The sequence below is a fragment of the Lissotriton vulgaris genome, unplaced genomic scaffold (genome assembly GCF_964263255.1).
Source record: "Lissotriton vulgaris unplaced genomic scaffold, aLisVul1.2 SCAFFOLD_2017, whole genome shotgun sequence".
Taxonomy (NCBI): domain Eukaryota; kingdom Metazoa; phylum Chordata; class Amphibia; order Caudata; family Salamandridae; genus Lissotriton; species Lissotriton vulgaris.
The window spans coordinates 335,488-359,412 of record NW_028254977.1 but is presented as its reverse complement, the minus strand read 5'-3'; the positions used below and the strand labels follow the sequence as shown (position 1 = coordinate 359,412).

Below are 23,925 nucleotides of genomic sequence, written 5' to 3'. Positions count from 1 at the left end.
AGTGTCACAGTCCTCCACATACGGTGCAATCCCCATTGGTAAACAGACTGTCAGAATTCTGTGTTTTTCATGAGATGTACTATCAGGAAATACTGCCTCTATTTGGGTAATTTTTTGAGCTAACTAGAATGGGATTTGTTCCCGTTTTGCGGGTAATTTACCAATGACTGATTGTATAGTCTGAGGTGTAATTTTGTTTGTGTTTCCCTGGTACGGGGTGTGCTGTGGAATTTTTATGGCAGGTTGGACTGTTATAGTCCGCATGACATATTGAACCAATTGTCTATGTATTTTAATTAACTGTTTCAGCTGATTTAACAGTTCTCTATCTGACATATTCTCGATGTCAGGAAGTGGTGTATAGCTGGCTAGTACCGGCCATGTAGCTCCTGGTCTACCTAGTGGACCGAGCCTGGTAATGGGATTTTGATGTTGTAGGGCACCATTAAACCAGAGCTGATGCTCTTGGTAAGTTAGTGGAATTTCAACGTCCTCAAAAAGAACGTATTCCGCTGGAGGTTCCTCTGGTTTGTAGTAGTGGAACTCCTGTGTTACTGGATTTGCTTGTGGAAAAGTAATCCATGAATAGAATACCTCTGTCTGTCAATATTCATGTACCTCTATCACAAATATAACTTTACCACCTCTCGAGGATACCCCATTTTCTGTAAGTTTTATAGTTATGGTTTTTCTTATATTTACCGGGATGATTATAGCATCCTCACCGGTTTCATCAAACCCTGTAACGTCTAAACTCGGTTAGTTCGCATTTACTGCAGCTCCACCGGTTGCGTTGTTGTCGTTATTTGACATTGTTTAATGAAAGTTTGCAGAACAAGTTTCAAGGAAACAAAGATTAGGTGCACAATATTTTGGAACACTGTATCCTTCAACGTTGAATGAACCAGAAACTAATACATAGGATTTTTGTCCTACTCAGTTTCGGCGGATATTATGCCCTTTCACCCACTCCAGACGTCTATTGGAGTTTTTACGGGAAAGAGAGGTCTGTGTGATAAGCACAACTGAGTTACTCTAGTATCTAGCGTTAAATTATCGCCTTACCAAACATTGGGCGCCATGTAGTGTTGTTCCTTCATTCCCAATAGGCTCTGTGCATTGGAATAAAATATACTGTAGTTTAGACGTAGGACTGAGGTCTACTAGGTCTCTACCGAATATATTAGACTTAATCGTGTGTGCCAGCTAGCTCAGAGGTCACTAGAAACTTTCTCGAATAAACAAGAAGGGATTAGTTTTTGACAACCGCATAAACATGACAACTTTGATTCCAATAATTAAGAAAGCAATCTCTAGAGTCGCGGAAACAATAGACAGCTATTTCACTTAGTCAATCGTGCATGCTTCGTTTCACCAGAGGTGCTGAGAAAATAGAGAGGCAGGCGTTTTCAATGAAAAGGCATGTATTCAACAGTCTTCTTTCTCAAGCATTGGGAATGAACTGCTACAATAGTAAAACTGGTTATAAAGTACAAGGCATATAATGCGAACAGTATTATAAAGTAGTACTGTAAAAGCATGATATGGTTTCTAAGCCATAAGTTGCCTAAAATGTATAAAATACATACAGTGATAAAATGATGACTAAAAGTACTCAACTGGTGTTTCTAAAATACGCCTACCCCGGTGTACCTAACCTAAGTCTAGTACGAGGGAAGAAGTGAGGAGTAGTTTAAGTTTAGTAGTTTCTCTGCCAGGAATCTATTCCAAGAATTCTCTTACGGGTCTAATCAGCTCCGTACCTTGGTTTTAGAATGAAGGAGGTCTTGTATCTCACTCTCAGGACTCGATCTCCCAGCAACCCGCAAGGGTAGCCTGGAAACACTGGAGCTGGATTTCTCTGCAAGAGAAAGGACAGCGTCTCAGTGCGTCAGCTTGAAGGGTCGGATTCCTTTGGCACTTGCTGCTGCAGGGCGTCGGGCAAGTAGTTAGTCGATCTGCTCTAAAACCACCCTGTGTTTGGTTGGGAAAATGTGGGCATATTTATACCTTGAAGGTGCCGAGTTTGATGCATGATTGGACTTAATAACGTCACTCAAAGACTGAATTCTTTGAAAACTCCTGGATTTGTTGGATGACTTAATATTCAAGCAGGGGGAAGTCCCGAGCTGCTGAGGGCAGGTTTCTCCAAGAAATCGTTGTTGATTCTCGGAACTTAGTGGAAGTAGCCATGCCGTATTTGGGCTGCAAGGCTTAGTCCGAATATGGTAATGATTTCTATGCCTATATAAGGATAGGATTATTATACCTATATAAGGGCATGAATCGGGAAACTTTACACTAGGGTCCTAGATTCATTTACAACACCTTTGTGCAGTTTTGTGCCAGAGCTGGGGCTGAGGGCCCCAGCAACCGGTTTGGACTGGACTATGCATGGAGCACCTCCCTCAACAGGAAACCTATTGTCCAAGCCTCCCCTGCCGGAGTTTCGTTCAGCAGCAGGAGGTCAGACTCATGTCTGTGGCAGCAGCATCCATTTTGTGATGCTGGGGCTCTGTTTAACGTTTACCGGGTTTAACAGCAACTACATGTCTTCTCCCTCTAGAAGGGTGGAATGCTATCCCCGCCACCAGGACTGGCAGGGGGGGGGGGGTAGTATTCCAAAGTGTTTGACACCTTACATGACACGTTTTGATAAAGCCAAACCAAAGTTAGCATTAACCGCGAGGATTATAATGCACTTAAGAGTATATGGTATGGCTATATCATAGAACAGCTATTAGGACATGGTTCCGAAAGCGGCAGAGGGGCTCAGCTCATGCTAGGGCACCCTCTCACATAAAACCAAGCACTCTGCCTCCAGGATTGTCGAGGCCTACCATAGGACTGGCTATTAGGTGTATATGTGTCTATATATAAATGTGGAAATAGGGATACTATAAGTAAGGGGTGATTACATCACCTTACCCAGGCTGTGTGAACAGACCTGTGGTGTCAGTTTGGAGGGCCAGCCAGGGGTGGCATAATACATGTTGCAGTCCCTGGTAGGCCTTGGATGCACCTATGCCCTGGGTACCTATGGTGCACTATACATGGACTCACAGATGTGACCCAATACCCAATCTGGTATGTACCTAAAGTACATGGTTATCATGTAGAGAGAGAACAGCTAGGCTGTGGTCCTGATTAGCAGGGCCACAGCCAGTCTAAAGTCGAAAAACCAGAGAATCACAGCAAAACGTGGGGGTAACCATAGGAAGCAGACCCTACTCTCCAACAGTGGTCACTGGTATTTTTGCTTGAACGCCTTGTCATATTCAGAACATTTACACAGCTTGTTCTGCTCCCGTAGAATCAGCTGCACAGCTACTGGTTTCCCCAGTATGAATTAGTTGATGTATGATCAGCTTCCTACTTGTGCTGAAAACGTTGTCACATTGACTATTTTCATCTGGTTTACCGCTAATGTGATTGCTTTGATGTAGTGATAACTGGTCCTTTCGCTTGAAAGCCTTTCCACATTCATAGCATTTGTATGGTTTCACTCCAGTATGGGTTTTCTCATGTAGTTTCAGCGATTTATTTGTAGTGAAAGCTTTATTACACTCAGAACATTTATATGGATTTTCACCAGTGTGATTTCTCTGATGCAACAATAAACGTCCCTTTTCCATGAAACCTTTGCAACATTCAGAACACTTATAAGGTTTCTCACCAGTGTGCGATCCCTGATGTAGAATCAGCTGCCCCTTTCTAGTGAAAGCCTTGTCACATTCTAAACATTTAAATGGCCTCAATCCAGTGTGACTTCTCTGATGTACCAATAAATTACTTTTTTGCTTAAACGTCTTATCGCATTCAGAGCATGTATATGGTTTTTCCTCAGTATGGTTCCGCTCATGGATAGTCAGAACACGCTTTGTAGTGAAAGCCTTGTCACATTCTGTACATTTATACGGTTTCTCCTTTCTGTGAATTCTCTCATGGAATGATAACAGGCGCTTCTCCTTGTAAGCCTTGTCACACTCGGAACATTTGTAGGGTTTCTCACCCGTGTGGTTTGGCTGATGTCGTAGAAGCAGACTCTTTGTGCTGAAATCCTTTTCACACTGAGTACATTTATATGGTTTCTCCCCAGTATGTTTCTGCTCGTGTAGTCTCAGTGATCTATTGGTAGTGAAAGCCTTATCACATTCAGAACATTTATATAGTTTCTCGCCAGTGTGAATTCTCTGATGTAACGATAAACTTTCAATGTGTTTAAAAGCTCTTCCACATTCCGAACATGTATATGGCTTCTCATCAGTGTGAGTTCCCTTGTGCCATTTCAGCATCCTCTTTGTAGCAACAGCCTTGCCACATTTTGAACATTTATACGGCTTCTCACCTGTATGGTGTCGCAAATGAATTATCAACTCCCCATTAGTAATGAAAGGCTTGTCACATTCAGTACATTTGTATGGTTTTTCCCCAGTGTGCCTTCTCTGATGACGTAATAAATTGCTCTTTTGCTTAAAAGCCTTGTTACATTCACTACATTTATGCAGTTTCTCCCTAGTTTTGTACTTCTGATGTAGGACAAGCAATCCTTTTGTAGTGAATGTTTTCCCACATTCAAAACATTCATATGGTTTCTCACCAGAATGGGTTTGCTGATGTAGAGCCAGACGCACCTTTACGGTAAAAGCCTTTTCACATTCAGTACATTTATATGGTTTCACGCCAGTGTGGTTTCGCTCATGTACCGTTAGCTGTCCCTTTGTAGTGTAAGCCTTATCACATTCACTACATTTATAGGGTTTCTCACCAGTGTGATTTCTCTGATGTAGTGTCAACGATTGTTGTGAAGTATAAGCGTTAATACATTCAGAACATTTATATGGTTTCTCACCAGAATGCCTTCTCTGATGTACTATTAACAATACTTTTGTAGTGAAGGCCTTGTTACATTCAGAACATTTATAGGGTTTCTCACCAGTATGATTCTTCTGATGTAGTGTCAATGATCGCTTTCTATTGAAAGTCTTGTTACACTCAGAACATTTATATGGTTTCTCACCAGTATGATTTCGCTGATGTTCTATTAACGATCTTTTTGTAGTGTACGCCTTATTACATTCAGTACATTTATACGGTTTCTCACCAGTGTGATTTCTCTGATGTAGTGTCAACCATTGTTTTGTAGTATAAGCCTTATTACATTCAGAACATTTATAAGGTTTCTCACCAGTATGTCTTCTCTGATGTACTATTAATAATACTTTTTTAGTGAAGGCCTGGTTACATTCAGAACATTTATAAGGTTTCTCACCAGTATGATTCTTCTGATGTAGTGTCAATGATCGCTTTGTATTGAAAGTCTTGTTACACTCAGAACATTTATATGGTTTCTCACCAGTATGATTTCGCTGATGTACTATTAACCATCTTTTTGTAGTGTACGCCTTATTACATTCAGTACATTTATATGGTTTCTCACCAGTGTGATTTCTCTGATGTAGCATCAATGATGTTCTTGTAGTATAAGCCTTATTACATTCAGTACATTTATACGGTTTCTCACCAGTATGGTTTCCCAGATGTGCTATCACTTCTCTCTTTGTTTGGAAAACCTTTTCACACTTTGAACATGGATATAGTTTCTCGTCAATGTTATTGTCTTGATGCAATGATAAGCATCCCATTTTCTCAACAGCCATCTCACGATCTAAACACATTTATGGTGTCTCACCTTTCTGGGTTCTTAGGTATCTCCTCAATTTTCTCTCTTTAATAAAAGCCCCATCACATTCACTGTGTTAATTTAAGGTTTAAGTTGTCTTCTCCTTGCAATAACTAATTATGCCATTCAGGGCAGGATATAGCTTCTCCTGGTGCAGCGCCCTCAGTGTAGATATGATCCAATTTGCCGTACATGGAGCACCGATACTTTTGTTGCATATGAATAGCCTATTTTCTGTTTACTTCATCAAGTGACTCAGAGTTCCATTTAGTAGTAATAGATTGTCATGTTAACAAGACACATAGCACCACTTTGCAGAGTATTAAAAACTGAGATTGTCTTCATTTGAGCTCTTCTCATATTAATAACCATTTGCAGACCATGTTTGGTGGAAATTAACGTCTCCAAGATATGTTTCATTTCATTAGCAGGATCAGTGCATGTAATATAGGTTTCGATTCTCCGGTGCCTGTGAAATCTTCCCAGTAACCATGTCTGTCAAAATGGGATACACATTTCAATGCTTTCATCGCTAGTCCCACATACGACTCTTTTCCGAAAAAACTTGAATATTTCTTTTTTCATTTTGTTCTGCAATTAATTCACCTGTTGGAGTGGAATATATATATGAAATCAGTGTTGGAGGAGTTAAAAATATAGAAATAGAGCTTAATAATTCATTCTAAAGTTGCAAATTACATGTTCTATATAAAAAGAAGACAATTGAGACCTGGCATACAACTTAAATCAATTGAGGACACTAGGATCGTAATGGCATCTGTGCCGTTTGAGCGCCATATTTGCAGCATGAAATACCAAAGAGAGCAGGTGATGGGTATCACAAGGGCCCCATGATAACAGCATGGATTAGCAAAGCAAACAAGATATGGGGGAGCCAAGGACACACCAAAGCAGAGATTAACAAGAAAAGCATGGTATAAGTGGCACAAGGGCCCAACAAAAACAGCCTAGATTAGCAATGAACACACTATACAGGTAACTCTAGGGCCACATTGACTATGGATTACTGGCATAATATCGATGCAAACAATATCAAAACACAAAAATATTGGACATAAATATTGACTTCCTATGCTTGACCCCTTCCATGCCTCGGGCGGCCCCCCGCAGTCCGACGTCACGGTGGGCGTCTGCGTCGGACGGCTGGGAGCTGTCCGATCTGCGCACGCGTGGAATTTTCCCGAACCGTGGGGAAATTCCGGACGCATGCAAGGGGTTAACTAGTAAACCACAAATCTTGACTATACATATCAATCACAATATTTTCACCAAAATATTTAAATATTCATTAAGAAATATACAAAATAACACTCAATAAAAACAATTACTTCTGATACACCCAAAACATTTTATATACAAGCTTAAATTACTAATCAACTAAATATTTACTAAAAAATATATATAACTAAAATGATAACAAAACAACCCTAAGAACATATAAACACACTAAAACATTTATCGTCCAACCTACATTTTAATAAATATATATGTAGCTGTATACTTTCAAAAGTATCAAATAATAGAACATACATAAATAAATATTGTAAAATGTGCGTTTACCATAGAAGGACTGAACAAATGAAAACAATTCTAATGAAAACTAAATCAATCAATAAAATGTTAACAACTTTAACCAATAAAATCAAAGAAACATTTAAGGGGCTAATTACAAGTTCAGAGGTCTCGAGACTGCTGGACCAGTGGTGGCTGTCCGACTGCAGTAACCTAGGTGGTCTGACTACATGAATACGTGTCTGGCGGTCAGACAGCCACCGGCCTGCTACAACTATGCCGGCACTGCCAGGACCCTGGATCCTGTGGTGCTAGCGGTGTGCAGAGCCGGGAGGAATGGAGGCGATGCTAACCGGGGCACTACCATCCATATTATGAGTTGCATTTCAGCAAGCCTTTTCATGGTTGTGAAACTGCCATGAAAAGGCTGGGGGAAAGGCTAAGAGGGGGCTCCAAACTTGGACCCCAGGCGTTGTTGCCCATTCTGCAATGTGACTGGAGGCACATGTTGTGCCCCCCTACGCCTGCACTTTGACCCTTCAAGCTTAATTCAAACAAGCCACTGCGCATCTGAAGCCGATACTTTTTGTCCTAGGCTACAAGACATCCTGAGGGCAGGAGATTGGTGTTAGGATTCCACATTCAAATCGTTCTATTATAAACCTATTATATAAATTACATCTGTTGTTGTGGGAAAGCTTTAAACACGCATAATTGGAACCTCTGGTCCCGATATAGAATAAAAATAATTCAAGCTATTACAACAAGACTTTTCAATTCCATTAAGGACACAGAAGTGAGGATTATCCCACTTGAAATACACACAGGCAGATAATAATTTAACATGCCAAGTTTCTTTGCACACCTGGTTTGATAATGTTCATTTTGATGTACCTTAACAACATTTACAGTGGTCCTTTTATTATACGTATCAAACAGAAGCGGGACCGAAGTCAATCCAACTAGTGGGAAGTTCCTAAGAGACAGCGTTTGGACAACACAACTAACGACTGACAGGGTTCTTCGAACAGCTCAGAGAGGAGAAACAAGAGGAAACAAAGGTCTGCTACTAACCAATGGGTTGGTTTATGGTTAAAACATTAATCCTGTTTCAAGTTATAGTGGACTTGGTCATTCACATAAAAACAGGTCACAGAATGGTGTTTGCTGTATTTAAGGGCTGAGTCCATGGTAAGTGGAGGACTTATGTTTGATGTAATACTTTGTTTCAAATAAAATGTAGTTTTGTGTATATTAATGCTTTCATGGACTGCTGTTTTGTGCAGTAAAGTATAAAGAAGAAGAACCATAGCCTCTGTGTCCTTAATAGAATTTTAAATTCTTTACACAAAAACGTGAAAGTTCTTATTTCCCCTCAGCATCAAATTAATGCTTTTAGTCAGAACTACCTCAATAACATGTTGGTGATCATCTGCACAAAAACCCCAGTAAAACAATTAAGATAGAGGAACAGAGACAATAATTTATATTTAGTGCTGCATTTAGTTGCAACTGTGTAGAACTCAAAGATATGGATATCTTTGGGTGCTTCTTGCCGATAAGATAGGCGGGGTAGTATCCCCATCTGCCGGTTCCATATGTGATCTAAACACAGTCCATTTTCCATCTTAACCATCACACATCAAAATCAACATCAAACCCTCAACGGTCGTCAAATGTTTGTAAACTGAACATCGGCAACACACAGATCCAGATTAGGGGCAACTGTCTTGAATGATGCAACAACAGCCTTTGACCTTTGGAAAAGTTCCATCCTGACAATGTTAAAACTCTAGGAGTCTTACTAAATAAAAACCCCTCCCCCAACGTTCAAATCAATTCTGCATCTTCCACAAGCTTTCACTCACTGAACCTCTTGGGAACAATTCTCCTGTTTTTGCCATGTCATTATCATAGCACAGATGGCCTTGAGAAGAGCCCTATACAGAAAGGACAACTATAATATTCTCCAAGTTGTCTAGCACAAGTTCTCCCTAGCAAAGTTGACTGGTAATCTAGCTTGTTGGTGCACTATTGCCAAGGCATGGTGTCGGGTCCGCAGTATCTTGTCAGGAGGGTATTCTTTGATGGTGGTATGGTCTTAATATGTTCTGATCAGTGCACACCTGCATTAAAAAGTATGAATGTGAACAGTGGACTGCAGCACGTACACTTGCAGCATTTCTGGTGGCAGTCATAGACACGGATGTGTGATGTCACCGCAACTGGCAGGAGTGTTACAGTCACCAGGAACACACTCTGCCACGGTCCTGTGTAAGACTTGTATATGGAAACTTTGAACAACAAAAGACAACTGTGTGATGTTTAGTAGTCACAGCAGGACAGATAGAGCAGTAATGGATAGCAGTGAAGGAGTACAGTAATGCCCACAATCCTGCAGTCCAATCAATAGGAGAGGGAGGGCCACAGAAGAAGGGCAAGCACCCTAAGACCCCCTGGTTCTAAACACATTCACCCTTTGTTGCTTGAGCACTTCCCCTCACTTCCAGCAGGTGGCAGCAAATGGATCTTTGCTCTCTCTCCGTTTCTGACAGATGAGGATATTATCTACCAAATGTTAGTAGCTTTCAACAAAATGTCTATTACACCCACATAAAACCACACAAGATCAACTAGAATTCACTGTAAAATGAATACAATATAAAATGACCACTAAAAGGCTGAAATTGTTTGTTACTTTTTTCAAATTGAGAACTAATCTTCATTCGCCTTCCCTTTTTCCACTTATGGGTCAGGGACTTTGGTCAAGAGCTTTAGATTTGCCGCTCTGCCCCCGCATCCATAACAAATATTGTTGTCTTCTGTGAAGTCCTTATTGGCTTTAAACCTCATTGTGCCATTGGTGTCTTGATATTTCATGCATATTTTTCAAGTTACTGCTAAAATCCCTCTGGCTTTAGTACAAGCAGTGCAGAACAGAAGCAGCATTACAGTCCCTGGGCTTCAATCCCAGTTCTTCTCAGCCAGAGTACAATACTTTTTTCCAAAAAACATGCTGTGCTGGAGGTAAATTAGGTGTCACAAGCATTTATGGATGATTTAGAAAACGTTGAAACTATCACGCTGAGCTGGTCTGCGTTTGGTATTGTTTGGCTAACACTAGCACACTGTACTTTGTCATTGCCACTCTACACATATTTTTTTGTTGGGCACGTGTGCGCGCCTGCCTTTGAGATGGCCTACAACGTAAATGTCTTGCTAACCAAGTGCTCAGGGCTTCTCAAACAGACCTCTTCTATTCTACATAGAATCTGTCTTTTCTTCAGTCTATTAAAGACAATAGCTTTGGTCTCAGATAGGTATCTGAAGAGAGAAGTGTGTGCTCTGCTCTTGAACACAACAGGTCTCCTGTTTTGTGAAACTCCTCTCTGGCAACGCCTGCGGAAGCCGGGCCTGTAGTCTTGCGCTATTAGCACATTCTCAGCATGCAGAGCAGTCCTTCAGTTCATAGCAGCAGCAAGCCTCTGCCTCAGTCTTCAAGTTGACTCTTTGCACAGTCATAACTCTGGGTGGTGCACAGAGCACTTTCTTAAACTAAAAGATGAAAATGTGTACCTGGCTCACAGGGCCAGAATATATTATTCAACAGCACCAGGTCCATCTAACCAGAAGTACTGAAGCACCTGGAATGTTGCTGGAGCCAGTCACATTTATGTGCAGCGCTCTGTGTAGGGTTCAGTTTCTAGTTAATAAACGCTACCTAATTTTCTCAGTATCTATGATTCAATTGTGATGACAAAGAATCAATATTGCCATCCTATATCGTGTATTTCCCAGACAGCCATCCGCCAATCAAGAAGTCTTAGCTCTCAGAGTGGACCACGGATAGTGGAAATGGGAAGCCAGCTGGTCTCTTTTTATTGAGGTGACATCACTGCCCTGAACGTTGTCTAAGGGTTGACAAAGACTTGGTTCTACACACCGGCTCGACCATGTGGTGTAAGTGTTGCCGAAGGCTTGCGGTCATCTAAGTGTTGCCAAAGACATGCCTCTCTCTACACACCGGCTCGACCGTGTGGTCTAAGTGTTGCCAAAGACATGCCTCTACACACCGGCTCGACCGTGTGGTTTAAGTGTTGCCAAAGACGTGCCTCTACACGCCGACTCGACCATGTGGTCTAATTCTTGCCAAAGACTTGCGGTCATCTAAGTGTTGCCAAAGACATGCCTCTACACACCGGCTCGAATGTGTGATCTAAGTGTTGCCAAAGATGTGCCTCTACACACCGGCTCGACCGTGTGGTCCAAGTGTTGCCAAAGACGTGCCTCTACACACCGGCTCGACCGTGGGGTCTAAGTGTTGTCAAAGACATGCCTCTATACATCGGTTCGACGTGTGGGTTCACAGCAAAGTCAAAGTCAAAAGAACTTTATTCGAATGTTCATAGTAACATCCATAAAAGCACATTTCAGTAAATTTACAGTTAACACATACAATTCATATATTGCTGAGAATCACATAAAGTAAAAGATCACAGACAGAATATACAGTAAAAATGTATAAATATAAATAACTCTATTGGTTAAAAATATTTCTCTCGGCAGCAACGCAATCATCCCTCCTCACACCGGCTCGACCGTGTGGCCTAAGTGTTGCCAAAGACATGCCTCTACACATCGGTTGGACCGTGTGGGCTAAGTGTTGCCAAAAGACGTGCCTCTACACACCTGCTCGACCGTGGGGTCTAAGTGTTGCCAAAGACATGTCTCTACACATCGGTTCGACCGTATGGTCTAAGTGTTGCCAAAGACATGCCTCTACACACCGGCTCGACCATGTGGTTGAAGTGTTGCCAAATACTTGCCTCTACACACCGGCTCGAATTTGTGATGCACACAAAACGTTGTGGCCTGTTCCATCAAAGACTTTACTGATCCAATCCAAGACTTGACACACAACAACCTGGCTAAAAGGTACTGGCTGGGAGGAGTGAGAGGAATAAGCAATGCAGGGGCTTCCTGAAGACCCCCTACATAAACCAGCATTGGTAAAAGCATATGGTTTCACCAATGTGTTTAATAATAAGCAGTTTTTTGGTGCAAGTTGTAGCTTGCTGAATAGTTGTACAATATACGTTACAGAAAGTCTGTTAAAGTGTCATGACTAGTTTATGTGCAAAAAGGCAATACTTTGTGCTGTTACTAGTAGTATAGTGTGGGTAAGTGATAGCAAATATTTAGAAAATTGAAATTAAACAGGAAAATATTAGAACTAATTGATGTAATAGCAGTATTATGTGTTTAGAGAAGTTCTGACAACCTTTGGCCCCGGTGCCACTGCACCTGCTGCAGCATTCAAATCGTAAGGTAACTGCACCTGTGACTGCCTGTTTTGTTTCACATTTTTGCAATTATCTGGGTTTGGTTGGGTTCCCTAAAGCTTTAGGCCCTGATGTAAATGTAAATGTATAGGCATTTATATAGCGCACTACTTACCCGTAGGGTCCCAAGGCGCTTCGACCGCTGCGAAACCCTTCCTGGCTTCCCTGAGAGATGGTCCCTTAATGGGTATCTCCAGGGTGAGACCAGGCATCCCCGGCGGTCTGGTGGGGCCGTTAGTGAAGATGAGGCAAGCTAATGCCCAGAGTTGCCGAGTGTGATCGCTGATCAGAGTGGGCACCGAGGCGAGAGAATTATCGAGTCCGCTGACCCTGGTCCAGAAACCTGCCGCGCCGGGAATCGAACCCTGGTCGCGGGCCGTCCTCTGCTCTCGGGTCTGCCGCCTCTGACCAGTGAGCCACACTACTTCACTGCCACTGCACCTGCTGCACCATTCAAATCATGCCCCGAGTGCCTGTAAGGTAACTGTACTTGTGACTGACTGCCTGTTTAGTAGTAAAATATAGCAATATTAGGTGTTTAATGGGGTGCCTAGAGCTGTTGGTCCTGGTGCTACAGCACCTGCTGCAACACTCAAACCAAGTAATTTTTAACTGTAATGTAACTTCACTTGTGACTGCCTGTTGGTTTAGTAGTCAGATATAGCAATATTATGTGTTTAGAATAGTTCTCACAACTTTTGTGCTTGGTGCGACTGCACCTGCTGCACCATTGAAATCATGAGATAAATGCACTTGTGACTGCCTGTTTAATTTAAAATGTTAGCAATAATCTGGGTCTAGTGGGGTCCCAAGAGCTTTATGCCTGGTGCCACTGCACCTGCTGCACCATTCAAATCATGACTCTTGTGTCTGCAAGGTAACTGAACTTGTGGCTGCCTGTTTAGCAGTAAAATATAGCATGGCTCTTGGATAATTACTTTATTTTTAAAGTTTTACTACATTTAGAATTCGATTATAATAACCAAATAGATTAAGTTGAAAAAAGCAATCCGATAATACCTACAAAGAGCAAAGAAAGGTACTTAGGCATGAATAAGATATGGCACAAACGTTCTAAGGATAATGCATCTGCTTTAGACAACTAAGTAATAAAAGCAAGCGTTCCAGCATATTGTTAGAAGCTGTCCGCCTTTTCCGTGGGAAGAGATCTTATCTTGACAGTGAATGGGGCTTACACTGTGTGAACAGCTTTAGTAGATGTATCGTAAATATGTACAAACAGGGGAAGTTAACAAAAAAAAAGTTCCACACAAAAGCGAATGAAAACAGTAATTTGGTGATGGGAACTGATAAGATCACCCCTTTTTTAGATATATTAAATACAAGAGATTTCACAAGCACAGCGCAAGCGCTGGGCAGGCAAAACCTAAAAAGGACCCTAGCCTCAATAACAACACATATTATAGGGACTAAACATACACTGGACTACAACAAAACCATGTGCACTCCACAATATGCAACATACACACAAACATCTGTGAAAGTGAGGGGTGCCAGTCATGACGAGTGTATGAAAGTGAGTTACTGGTTTGGAGAAATAGAACCCTACTCAAGAAGCAACCACATTCCTTGTCAGGGTGAAGTCACAACCAAACCCCAAATTAACCTGTTGATGGAGCAAGAATTTGCATGAAAAGCGACTTGCTTGTATTCAAGAACCTCAAATAACTCGAAATGTACTAACATGTATTGTCTATTAATATTGCATTACTCAACACAAACGGGTGTCCGAGTGAAGCTTGATTATGTGTTTTACTAACTGTAATGCGCTTGAATTAATATGGCTGCTGCTAAGCGGGATTTTCTATTGCGCATGCGTCTGTCACACTCACGTGACATGACGTATTCTATGCTTTGGAGGGAATCTTTCGCTTCTGCGCATTAGAGCTAATATGGCTGATTTGTATTCTCACATGCACGAAGCTTGCATTGCTGTTTTTGCTAAGCTGTTTGTTCTGCTGAACCCATAACGCAATAGTTTAAATAAAATAATGGGAATAGAGTAGAGATACATGGTATACAGTGCATTCATTTATTCTGTGTTCTAAAACTGTTTCTTTTCCATTTCATGTTACATTCTGAAAACTGGCCTGACTTGTATTGCTGTACTCCATCTTTGTTGAAACTGCGACTGCGCAAAGTCTCAAGTCTCTGGAACAGTGACCTTTAGACTGTAGCCAAGGAGCTGACTACAGGTCTCCAAACCGGTCCTGGAGGGCCGGATCCATGCCAGATTTGTAAAATAACTACATGTATCTCAATGGGGATATCCAAAAAATCTGGCATGGATCCGGCCCGCCAGGACGCTCCTGGGAGCATGAACTCCTGAACTCAAATTTTTACAAAGTTATAGCAATCTATTTGCCAATAGAACATCCATTGTTGGGTGGAATAAAGATGTCATGAGAACCTAAATTTGATGGGCGGGAACGTAAATTTGAATATGAGACGGTAAAAGTCTCAATTTTTGTGTGGTGTGGCGACCTCTCCTCCTCTTTGACCAATCGAAATTGGGGATTCCTACACTTGCAACATTGGGGGGGTGGTACACTGCCCTGGAAAATAGTATAACTAGGGTAGGCTTAGTTAGTTAATTTGTCCGAATTGTCCTAATAGCTGACCTGTCACTGACCCAACGCACTCAATAGGTGATCGAGTGCAGAGGTGCGGCGGAGCACTCTGTTAGACGATTCGCTGACCCCAATCGGGGACTGGGGGAAGCTGAGGTGCTGGCGAATCACTTTGATGGTGAATTTGAGAACTCAATCGGGGTTCTGACTGTTAGCTACAGTGAGGGAGTAGCGTAGGCATTGCAACTGAACTGCGGGTGCCGCTCTTAACCTTTGGTGGTCCTGTCCTGATCCAAATCTGGTTTTCCTGGCCTGATTCTGAATCTGCATCTGCTGGCAACTGCAATTTTTGGGGTTTTCTGTCCTTAACTGACCCGTGGCCAGGGTTGGTCTTCACACCATTCTAGGTAAATATAAATCTGTGTGGGTTCGTCATTGCATTGTTCGCTTCTCTTTACCCTTCCTACCAATAAAGCTTTGATTACATATGTTCCCTTTTCTTACCCTCCCTTTTGTTAAATGCTCAAAATTATTTGATTACATAGTATGTTCCCTTTTCTTACCCGCCCTTCATGATCACTGTTGATTGCATTTTTATGTTCCGTTTTCTTACCCTCCCTATTGCTAAATGCTTAATGACTGTTTAATTCATATCTTGCATAGTTACATTCAGATTCGGATTTTCATTATTGAGAGTCTTTTGGTGTTTAAGCTTTGGATCATGACCATTTAAGAAATTTAGATAAAGAGTTTAAACCTTTCCAGAGTCTGTGGTTATCATGAGTGCAAATGTTATTTTTGCTAGCTATCTTCAATCTAACACCCTTATCCAATAGTTTTACAGGTACCAGCGACAAGGATTGGTAAGTCAATGGTATAGAACCTAGTAGGTAAAAATAACTGGTACTAGAGCGAGGGTTACCTGATTAAGCTATATGTTGTTATTGAATTATGGGCCCAGGCGAGTATTGGTAAAAAATATAGTCGGGTGACCTGCGCGCTCTATCAGTATTTCTTTTGGTAGCAGAGTTATGGTTAGAGTTTAGTTAAGATTGTTAGGTAGTTAGTAGTTAGCTAGTTATGTATTGATCGATCAAAACTGATGTTATATTGATTTTCTTGATGCTGTTTTGATTTTATGTATTAACCAAAATTGTTCGTACCTGTTATATGTTTTGTCTGGAATCCCCGGGGGCAGAATAGTGGGTGGTAAATGGAAGCCACACTGCAGTGAGGTCACTTACCTGTAGAAAATTAGTGCATGGTTAGGTAGAACCGGAAGCACTATTTAGGGTTTTTCTGTATGAATGTGTGAATAGATGATAGCAAAGAGTTTGGTAGCAAAACTTTTTGTGTGCTATCACCTAGAAAGAGTCACACGGAAGGAGTAGCAGGTTCGTCTGAGCTTGATTGGTAGCAAAGGGGTTCGCTGGTGAAACTTTGGCCTTAGCATATATCCCAGAGTGGATAAGTCTGAAGGAGTAGCAGGTTCTCTAATGCTTGCGTGAAGGGTAGGCGGAAGGGATCTACTCGTAGTAATTGAAGAGTAAGCGGACGAGATTTACTCGTAGTGAGTGAAATTCGACTTTCCTTTGAATTGGTCACTCAGGTACAGTGGCAAATGTTTTTACGTTGTTAAATAATAAAGATTGCATTTAAAAGTGAGAAGAAATAGGTTTTCGTATTACCTTGCAGAGGAGGGGGTCAGTTGCGGAGCTGCGCTGACGTCACTCAGAGTTGCGCTGGTATTGGTTGATACAGCGGGTGTGTAGACGAGGTAGTGATTGTAAAGGAGGGGTGAGCATAGGAGCGTGGGAACTCGTCTCACGGGAAAAGCCGTGCAATAATTGGCTAGTTGTAATTTGAAACTGAATTGTTGATTGGCTGAAAAAAATAAGAAACGCACTGGTATTGGAAGCACTTTAGGTAAACAATTGAGTGTAACTGAAAATTTACGAACACAGCAAAAGTATATGAGGCTTATAGGTCCGATTGGAGGAACCAGACCAGATCGAAGATATTTAGGATTTGCGCTAGAACAGCAGATTAGAGGGAGACCTTACATTATGTATGGAGAAAAGAGAAAAATGTCTTTCATTAAAAGGATTAAGAATTTTTTCAAAAAGGATAAACCGATTAAAACTAGAGACGGAATTATTATTCTGCCACCAAATACGCGCGCATCTTACATGATGCTTGAAAGGGGCTATCACACGTATGTGTGGTTAGAAAATTGGATTGAATATACAAAAGATGATGGTGTTTTAGCTTTACCTAAAAATGGTTCCTTTAATGGTCGGGTTTTGCACAATCTGAGAACCTGCATGAATTAATTAGATCCCAGATCTAGGTTAACGCAGTATGAGGCGGTAGAGGAATGGGAAACTGAGGCCTTTGAGAGAGACAGACCCCGAGGTGTCAGACATTGGGGTAAGTTTCATCCTCGATGTCCAAAAGAGACTAGAGATAAATTAATGAAACAGTGGAGACAATCTATGTTGGTAGAAGGATTATATCCTGTACGAGAGCTAGAAAACACAACAGGAAGTAAACGTACAGAGAAAACAAGACATTTAATGACTAGTGGTGAGTCGGATGATGATTATTTGGAGATTTGCAAATGAAAAATCCACCATCTTACCATGAAGAGCCAAGCACAGTTAATCCATGTGCTACGTTCTTGAAACCACCATTAGTTCCACAAGTAGTACATGAGACTTTATTAGAAAAAGTAGCATTAGAAAAACAGGGAACTGTATGAATTCAGAAAATTTCACAATTGAATACGAGTCCTGAAGCCCTGACAATTCCGGTAACTATTGGGCCGGTTGTTCCTCTATATGGGGATAAACCGCCTAGTCTTAAACCCAAAGTCCTAACTACACCTGTAATACCAACAAGAAAAGAAACTGTTATAGTAGAGGATGATTAAGTAAGCGAAAGTGAATCAGTAATTTCCCTTATGGATTTACCTATATGAGAACCTGAAAGAAGCTCCATCCGAAAAAGTACTCCTGGGAACTCTAGAGAAGTACAATTAAGCACAGGAACACCTACAGGAGGTACAATAAATGCAACTGTAGTTACCCCAGAAGAAATAGAGAGATGGTCCCGAGAAATAGAGAAACCTAAGTCACAGCCAAAAGTATTGGATATATACAAATTAAGGGTTGAATTAGAAGAAATGATGGCAGGAAACGTGGGATTGGACAGATTAAATACACTCATTGAAGACAAATTGTTATTCATATGTAAAAGTATTACTAGAAATACCAGAGTAGTCCATGAAAAGTTAATGGATACAGCCTCTAATATGGGAGTTGTTATTGGCAAATCTAAAGTGTTACAGAAACCTTATCGAGCTGAATTTTCTGATAAAGATTTGGAAAATATGAATGTGTCAGGTAGGAAAGTGCAAATAAAGGAGCTCATGACAATATTGCAAAACGGGGAGATATAGAAATATGGAAAACTAGATTGGCAAAGAAAAAAGAAGAGGCCCGAACAAAACAACCAGCATCTGAGTATTTGCTAAAAGAAGCTGAAAAAGTAGAGTGTCCTATGAGAGAAGTGCCAGGTGGAGGTTATGTACATGTCCCATGGTCCCGACAGGATATTTTATCTTTTACAAATGACTTTCCAAAACTTCGAGAGAAACCTGTAGAGTGGTATAGACAAGTCGAGAGATTTGTGAAAGTTTCAAAATGCCTTTTGAAGGATTTATATGGATTGTTTGATATTGTTGTCCCTGTAGATTTATGGACTGAATGTAAGATTGCAGTTGATTGGCCTAGTAATGAATACCCTAGAGATCCAAAGACAGGAGCACCCTCCGAGGAGGTTATGAAAAAGTATAACCAAGTTATACTCTACCTCAAAGGAAAGGTTCCTGCAAACGAAACCGATAGGACCAGAATAGACAGAACCACTCAGAATAAAGATGAATCTGTGCATGCATATTATGAACGATTATTACAAGTGTTCAAACTGTATAGCGGCCTAGACAACACTGATATGAAGGATATGACGCATTTCATATATCGGTTTATGTCAGGATTGAGACCAGAAATTTTACAATGGATTAAAGACCACAAAATCTGCTGGGAGGCCAAACTGATCGATGAAATCTTGAAGAATGCAAAATACTGTGAAGACGAACTTGACAATAAACGAAAAGAATTAAAAGAGAAGGTAATGTGGGCACAGGTAAAATTAGCAGAACAAAAAGAACTTCAGTTGAGCCAAATGGGTAATAATCAGTGTTAGAAAGTCACCTCTCCTTCTGGAACTGGCCGAGCGCGGTCGAGAGGCCTCCTGGCGAGGTTCCTGTCCTAAGATCGTACAGGCGAGCAATCACACCACTACAGATGGACACCACACAAGGATAGATTCTTATATGTACAATGGATCGAGGGATCCTTAAGATCTTAGTAACAGTGGGAAGGGGGGAGCGGAACAGTCTTGGTACCAGCCTGATACAGGGATACCCTACCCTCAGCTCTCAATCCTCGAGCTGGGGGGTTCCTCAGGGTCGGGCCGCGGCAGCGCCAGCAGGGCTCCGGATGGTTTCAGCGAGGTCGGGCCGCGGCAGCGCCAGCAGGGCTCCGAAGATGGTTTCAGCGAGGTCGGGCCGCGGCAGCGCCAGCCGGGCTCCAAAGATGGTTTCAGAGTTCGAAGTAGGCGAGTTCTTCTCAGGGTCTCTCGACTCCTGGATACAACTACTGACCCCTCCCAGAGCTGCCCCAGATATAGGTCTGGAGTCCTTTGATGTCCGGACCCACGCACCTGGGGGTCAGATGGGCCGGGAGGAGAGTGTCCAGACACCCAGCAGGAGGGTGGAGCCAGCGCCCAGGGAGGCCGGAGGGCGATCGAAACCAGGCGTCCGGGGACGGCTGGAGGGCCATCGAAACTCCCCTCCTCCTTAATCCGTCAAGTGGTCACTTTACCACCTGGTCGGACCTTGGCGCCTCGATGTCGGTGCTTTGTTGGGGCCGCGGCCGAGGTCGGGTAGAGGCCACAGGGCTCGGACGGGGGAGGCCCAAGATGGAGTCGGGCCTGAGAGGGTGGCCCGGGATAGGGGTCGGACCAGTAGCGTGGGGCGAGTAGGGGTCGCCATGTTCTGGTGAGGGAGAGCCGGCGGTCGCCGTGAGTGGCGGCTCTCGTGAAGGTTGGTGGGGGTATCTTCAGGCCGAAGGCCAGGGGTCGATGTCGTCCAGGGCCTGCCATGCGGGCGGAGTGGGACCACGCCACGAGGCCGGTTCCAACACATGTCCCCCCCCAGCTGAAGGCAGGGAGAGTCACCCATCTTCTTGGGGGTTCTCCTCGCCGAGGCGAAAGAAGCGGGGCAGGCCGTCAGCGTTGGCGTGGTCGCTGCCGGGGCGGTGTTCCACAGTGAAGTCCATCCCTTGTAGGGAGATGGACCAACGTAGCAACTTTGGGTTCTCACCTCGCATCTGCATCAACCACCGCAGGGGCCGGTGGTCAGTTTGCACCCTGAAATGGGTGCCGAAGAGATAGGGTCTGAGTTTCTTGAGGGCCCACACCACGGCGAAGGCCTCTCGTTCAATGGTGCTCCAGCGCTGCTCTCGGGCCAGCAGACGTCGGCTGATGAAGGCCACTGGCTGATCAATTCCTTCGGCGTTGATTTGGGACAGGACTGCCCCGACACCGTGCTCGGAGGCATCTGTTTGGACTACGAATTCCCGGCTGTAATTGGGAGCTTGGAGCACTGGGGCGGTACACATTGCTGTCTTTAGGGTCTCAAAGGCGGCCTGGCACTCGGGTGTCCAGTGTACCTTCTGTGGCTGCTTTTTGGAAGTGAGTTCAGTGAGGGGGCCCACAATGCTGCCATAATTCTTCACAAAGCGCCGGTAATACCCAGTGAGCCCCAGGAAGGCTCGGACCGCTGTCTGGGTGACCGGGGGCTCCCAGGCCAAGATGGCGTCGATCTTGGGTTGGAGGGGGGCCACCTGGCCGCTCCCCACTTGGTGTCCCAGATAGGTCACGGAACCTTGGCCGATCTGGCATTTCCTTTCTTTTATGGTCAATCGGCCCGGCGGAGGGCCGCCAAGACCTCACGGAGGTGCTGGAGGTGTTCAGCCCAGTGGAGGCTGTACACCGCAATATCGTCCAGATATGCGGCGCTGAACTCTTCGAGCCCCGCCAGCACCTTATTCACCAGTCTCTGGAACATTGCGGGGGTGTTTTTCATCCCAAAGGACATCACTCTGAAGTGGTAGTGACCATCGGGGGTTGAGAAAGCGGAGCGCTCTTGGGCGCCTGGTGTGAGTCGGATCTGCCAGTAGCCGGAGGTTAGGTCGAATGTACTCAGGTAGCAGGCCGCCCCCATGCGGTCGATCAGTTCATCAGCCCGGGAAATAGGGTGGGCGTCGGTCTGGGTGACGGCGTTCAATCCCCGGTAGTCTATACAAAACCTTAGTTCGGGAGAAGCGCCAGGGGCGGCGGCTTTAGGGACCGGGACGACAGGGCTGGCTCACGGACTGTCAGAGGGTTCGACCACCCCCAGAGCCAGCATCTTGGAGACTTCTGATTGAATGCAGGTCCGAACTCGATCGGGAACTCGGTAGGCCCGGTGTCACACAGGCGGGCTGTCCCCAGTGTCGACATTGTGGATGCACCACGGGGTGACTCCGGGGGGTGGGAGAAAACAAGTCTGCAAATTGTCCCAACAGCTTTTGGCAGTCTCGGCGTTGTTCTGGGGTCAGAGCGCAGGAGAGGTTGACTCCCTCCAGGAAGCTGTCTTTCTTGGAGGCGTTCAGGAGGTCCGGTAGGGGCTCGGAGTCGTCTTCGGCCCCGCTGTCAGTGGCCATCAGGAGGCTAAGTTCCGTCCGGACAAAGTGAGGTTTGAGCCTGTTGGCGTGGAGGACCCGGAGGGGGTTCCTGGGGGACTCCATGTCCACCAGGTATGTGACAGGGCTCTTGCGCTCCACCACTTTGAAGGGCCCAGTCCACTTGTCCTGGAGGGCACATGGTTCGACCGGGGACATGACCCAGACCTGTTGGCCCTGGCATAGTTACCGGGTCGCTGGCATTTGTGGCAGATAACGTTCGAGCGGGGCCCCGGCCGTGCTGGGGGTCACTCTTCTGGCCAGAGAGGGCGAAGTGTTGGTCGGGGGAGGCACTGCGGGGGCGTCCTGGTTCCTGTTCTGGCCTCCTCCGCCGCCTCGCGGACGGTGGGGCTCTTGGGTAGCTCGGCTGTGGTCTCCCATCGAGTTCCGGGGGACCCGAGTGCTCTCCCAACAGTCGGCTTCGGCGGCGAGTTTACGTGGCTCGGTCAGTTTGCTGTCGAGGAGGTGCTGCCCGAGTTCGACAAAACAGTTGTTGGAGAGGTGCTCCCATACAATGAGGTTGAATAGCTGCTCGTAGGTAGTGACTTCGCTGCCTTTGATCCACCCCTCTAGGGCTCTACTATAGAAGTTCACATACTCCACCCATGTAGTACCGGAGATTCTCTTAAAGTCTCGGAATCGCTGCCGGTACATCTCGGGGGTGAGTCCATAGCGGGTAAGGAGGGCGGCTTTCATGTGTTCGTAAGAGGTCATCTCGGCGTCCGGGAGCTGTAGCAGGGCGTCTCTCCCCTCGTTGACGAACTTTCCCCACAAGCCGGCACCCCAGTCTTTCTGCGGCACCCGATGCGAGGTCATGGCTACCTGGTAGGCCTTAAACCATTGTTGGATGTCGTCGTTTTTATAGTATTCTCGGACGACATCTTTGGGGATGTGGACCTTTGTGTCCGCCGGAGGAGGTGGGCTCCGGTTCCCGGAGGCGCTGGCCTCCCCATTTTTAGCCTTGATCTCAAGTTCTATTAAACTACGCTTGTGCTAGTACGTGAGTTTTTTCTCCTCTAAGTCCCTCTGCCTTCGTTTCTCCTCCAGGTCCCCTTGCAGCCGTAGTTGCTCAAGGGCTATCTTTTTCTCGGCCAGCTGTAGTTCTCCATCCAGACGGAGTCGGGCCAGTTCCAATTCGTGGAGCCGGCTCTTTTCTCGCTCTCGGGCGTCTTCGTGGGAGAGGCCCGTCTTTACGTTGGTATTTCTTTCCTCTGCTTGGGTCGTGATTGTTTCCGGGTGCATATCTGGAATCGTGATAACTTCGTTCTGGGGTGGGGTCGCTCCTGTCTCCACCCACGTTTGCAGGGCCTGCTTGAAATCGTCCTTGGTGCTTAGTCCAGTGGTAGCGATGCCCAGGTCCTTGCAGAATTGTTTCAATTCTTTGTGGTTATAGTCTTCCAACCGTTCCTTCTGGAACTCCGCGGTTGGTCTGGTTTCCTTGGTAGTCATGGTTGTAGTGTGTTTCTGTCAGTAGCGGTGGGTCACTCTCTGTACGATTTGCGTCGGCTCGGATCGCACCGCCTGCCACCAATGTTAGAAAGGCGATCTCAGGGGGGGAGGCAGAGGCTATCTGGCCGACCACCCAGAGACCCACCTCTCCTTCTGGAACTGGCCGAGCGCGGTCGAGAGGCTTCCTGGCGTGGTTCCTCTCCTAAGATCGTACAGGCGAGCAATCACACCACTACAGATGGACACCACACAAGTATAGATTCTTAACGTCTTTATCAGCAATCAAGGCAGGTTATCTCAGCCATATATGCACAATGGATCGAGGGATCCTTAAGATCTTAGTAACGGTGGGAAGGGGGTAGCCAGCAGGGCTCCAAAGATGGTTTCAGCGAGGTCGGGCCGAGGCAGCGCCAGCAGGGCTCGAAAGATGGTTTCAGCGAGGTCGGGCCGCGGCAGCGCCAGCAGGGCTCCAAAGATGG

The 23,925-nt window shown here is 44.6% G+C and overlaps 1 protein-coding gene across 1 annotated transcript in view; it reads right to left on the bottom strand.

The window, feature by feature from the left end:
• Positions 1-1,445: 1,445 nt before the first annotated feature.
• Positions 1,446-23,925, bottom strand: part of LOC147659362 (uncharacterized) — a 264,922-nt gene continuing 242,442 nt past the window's right edge. The window contains 1 exon segment of the mRNA XM_086951799.1: positions 1,446-4,946. Coding sequence (XP_086807925.1) covers positions 3,288-4,946 — 1,659 coding nt within the window. The 3' untranslated portion in view covers positions 1,446-3,287.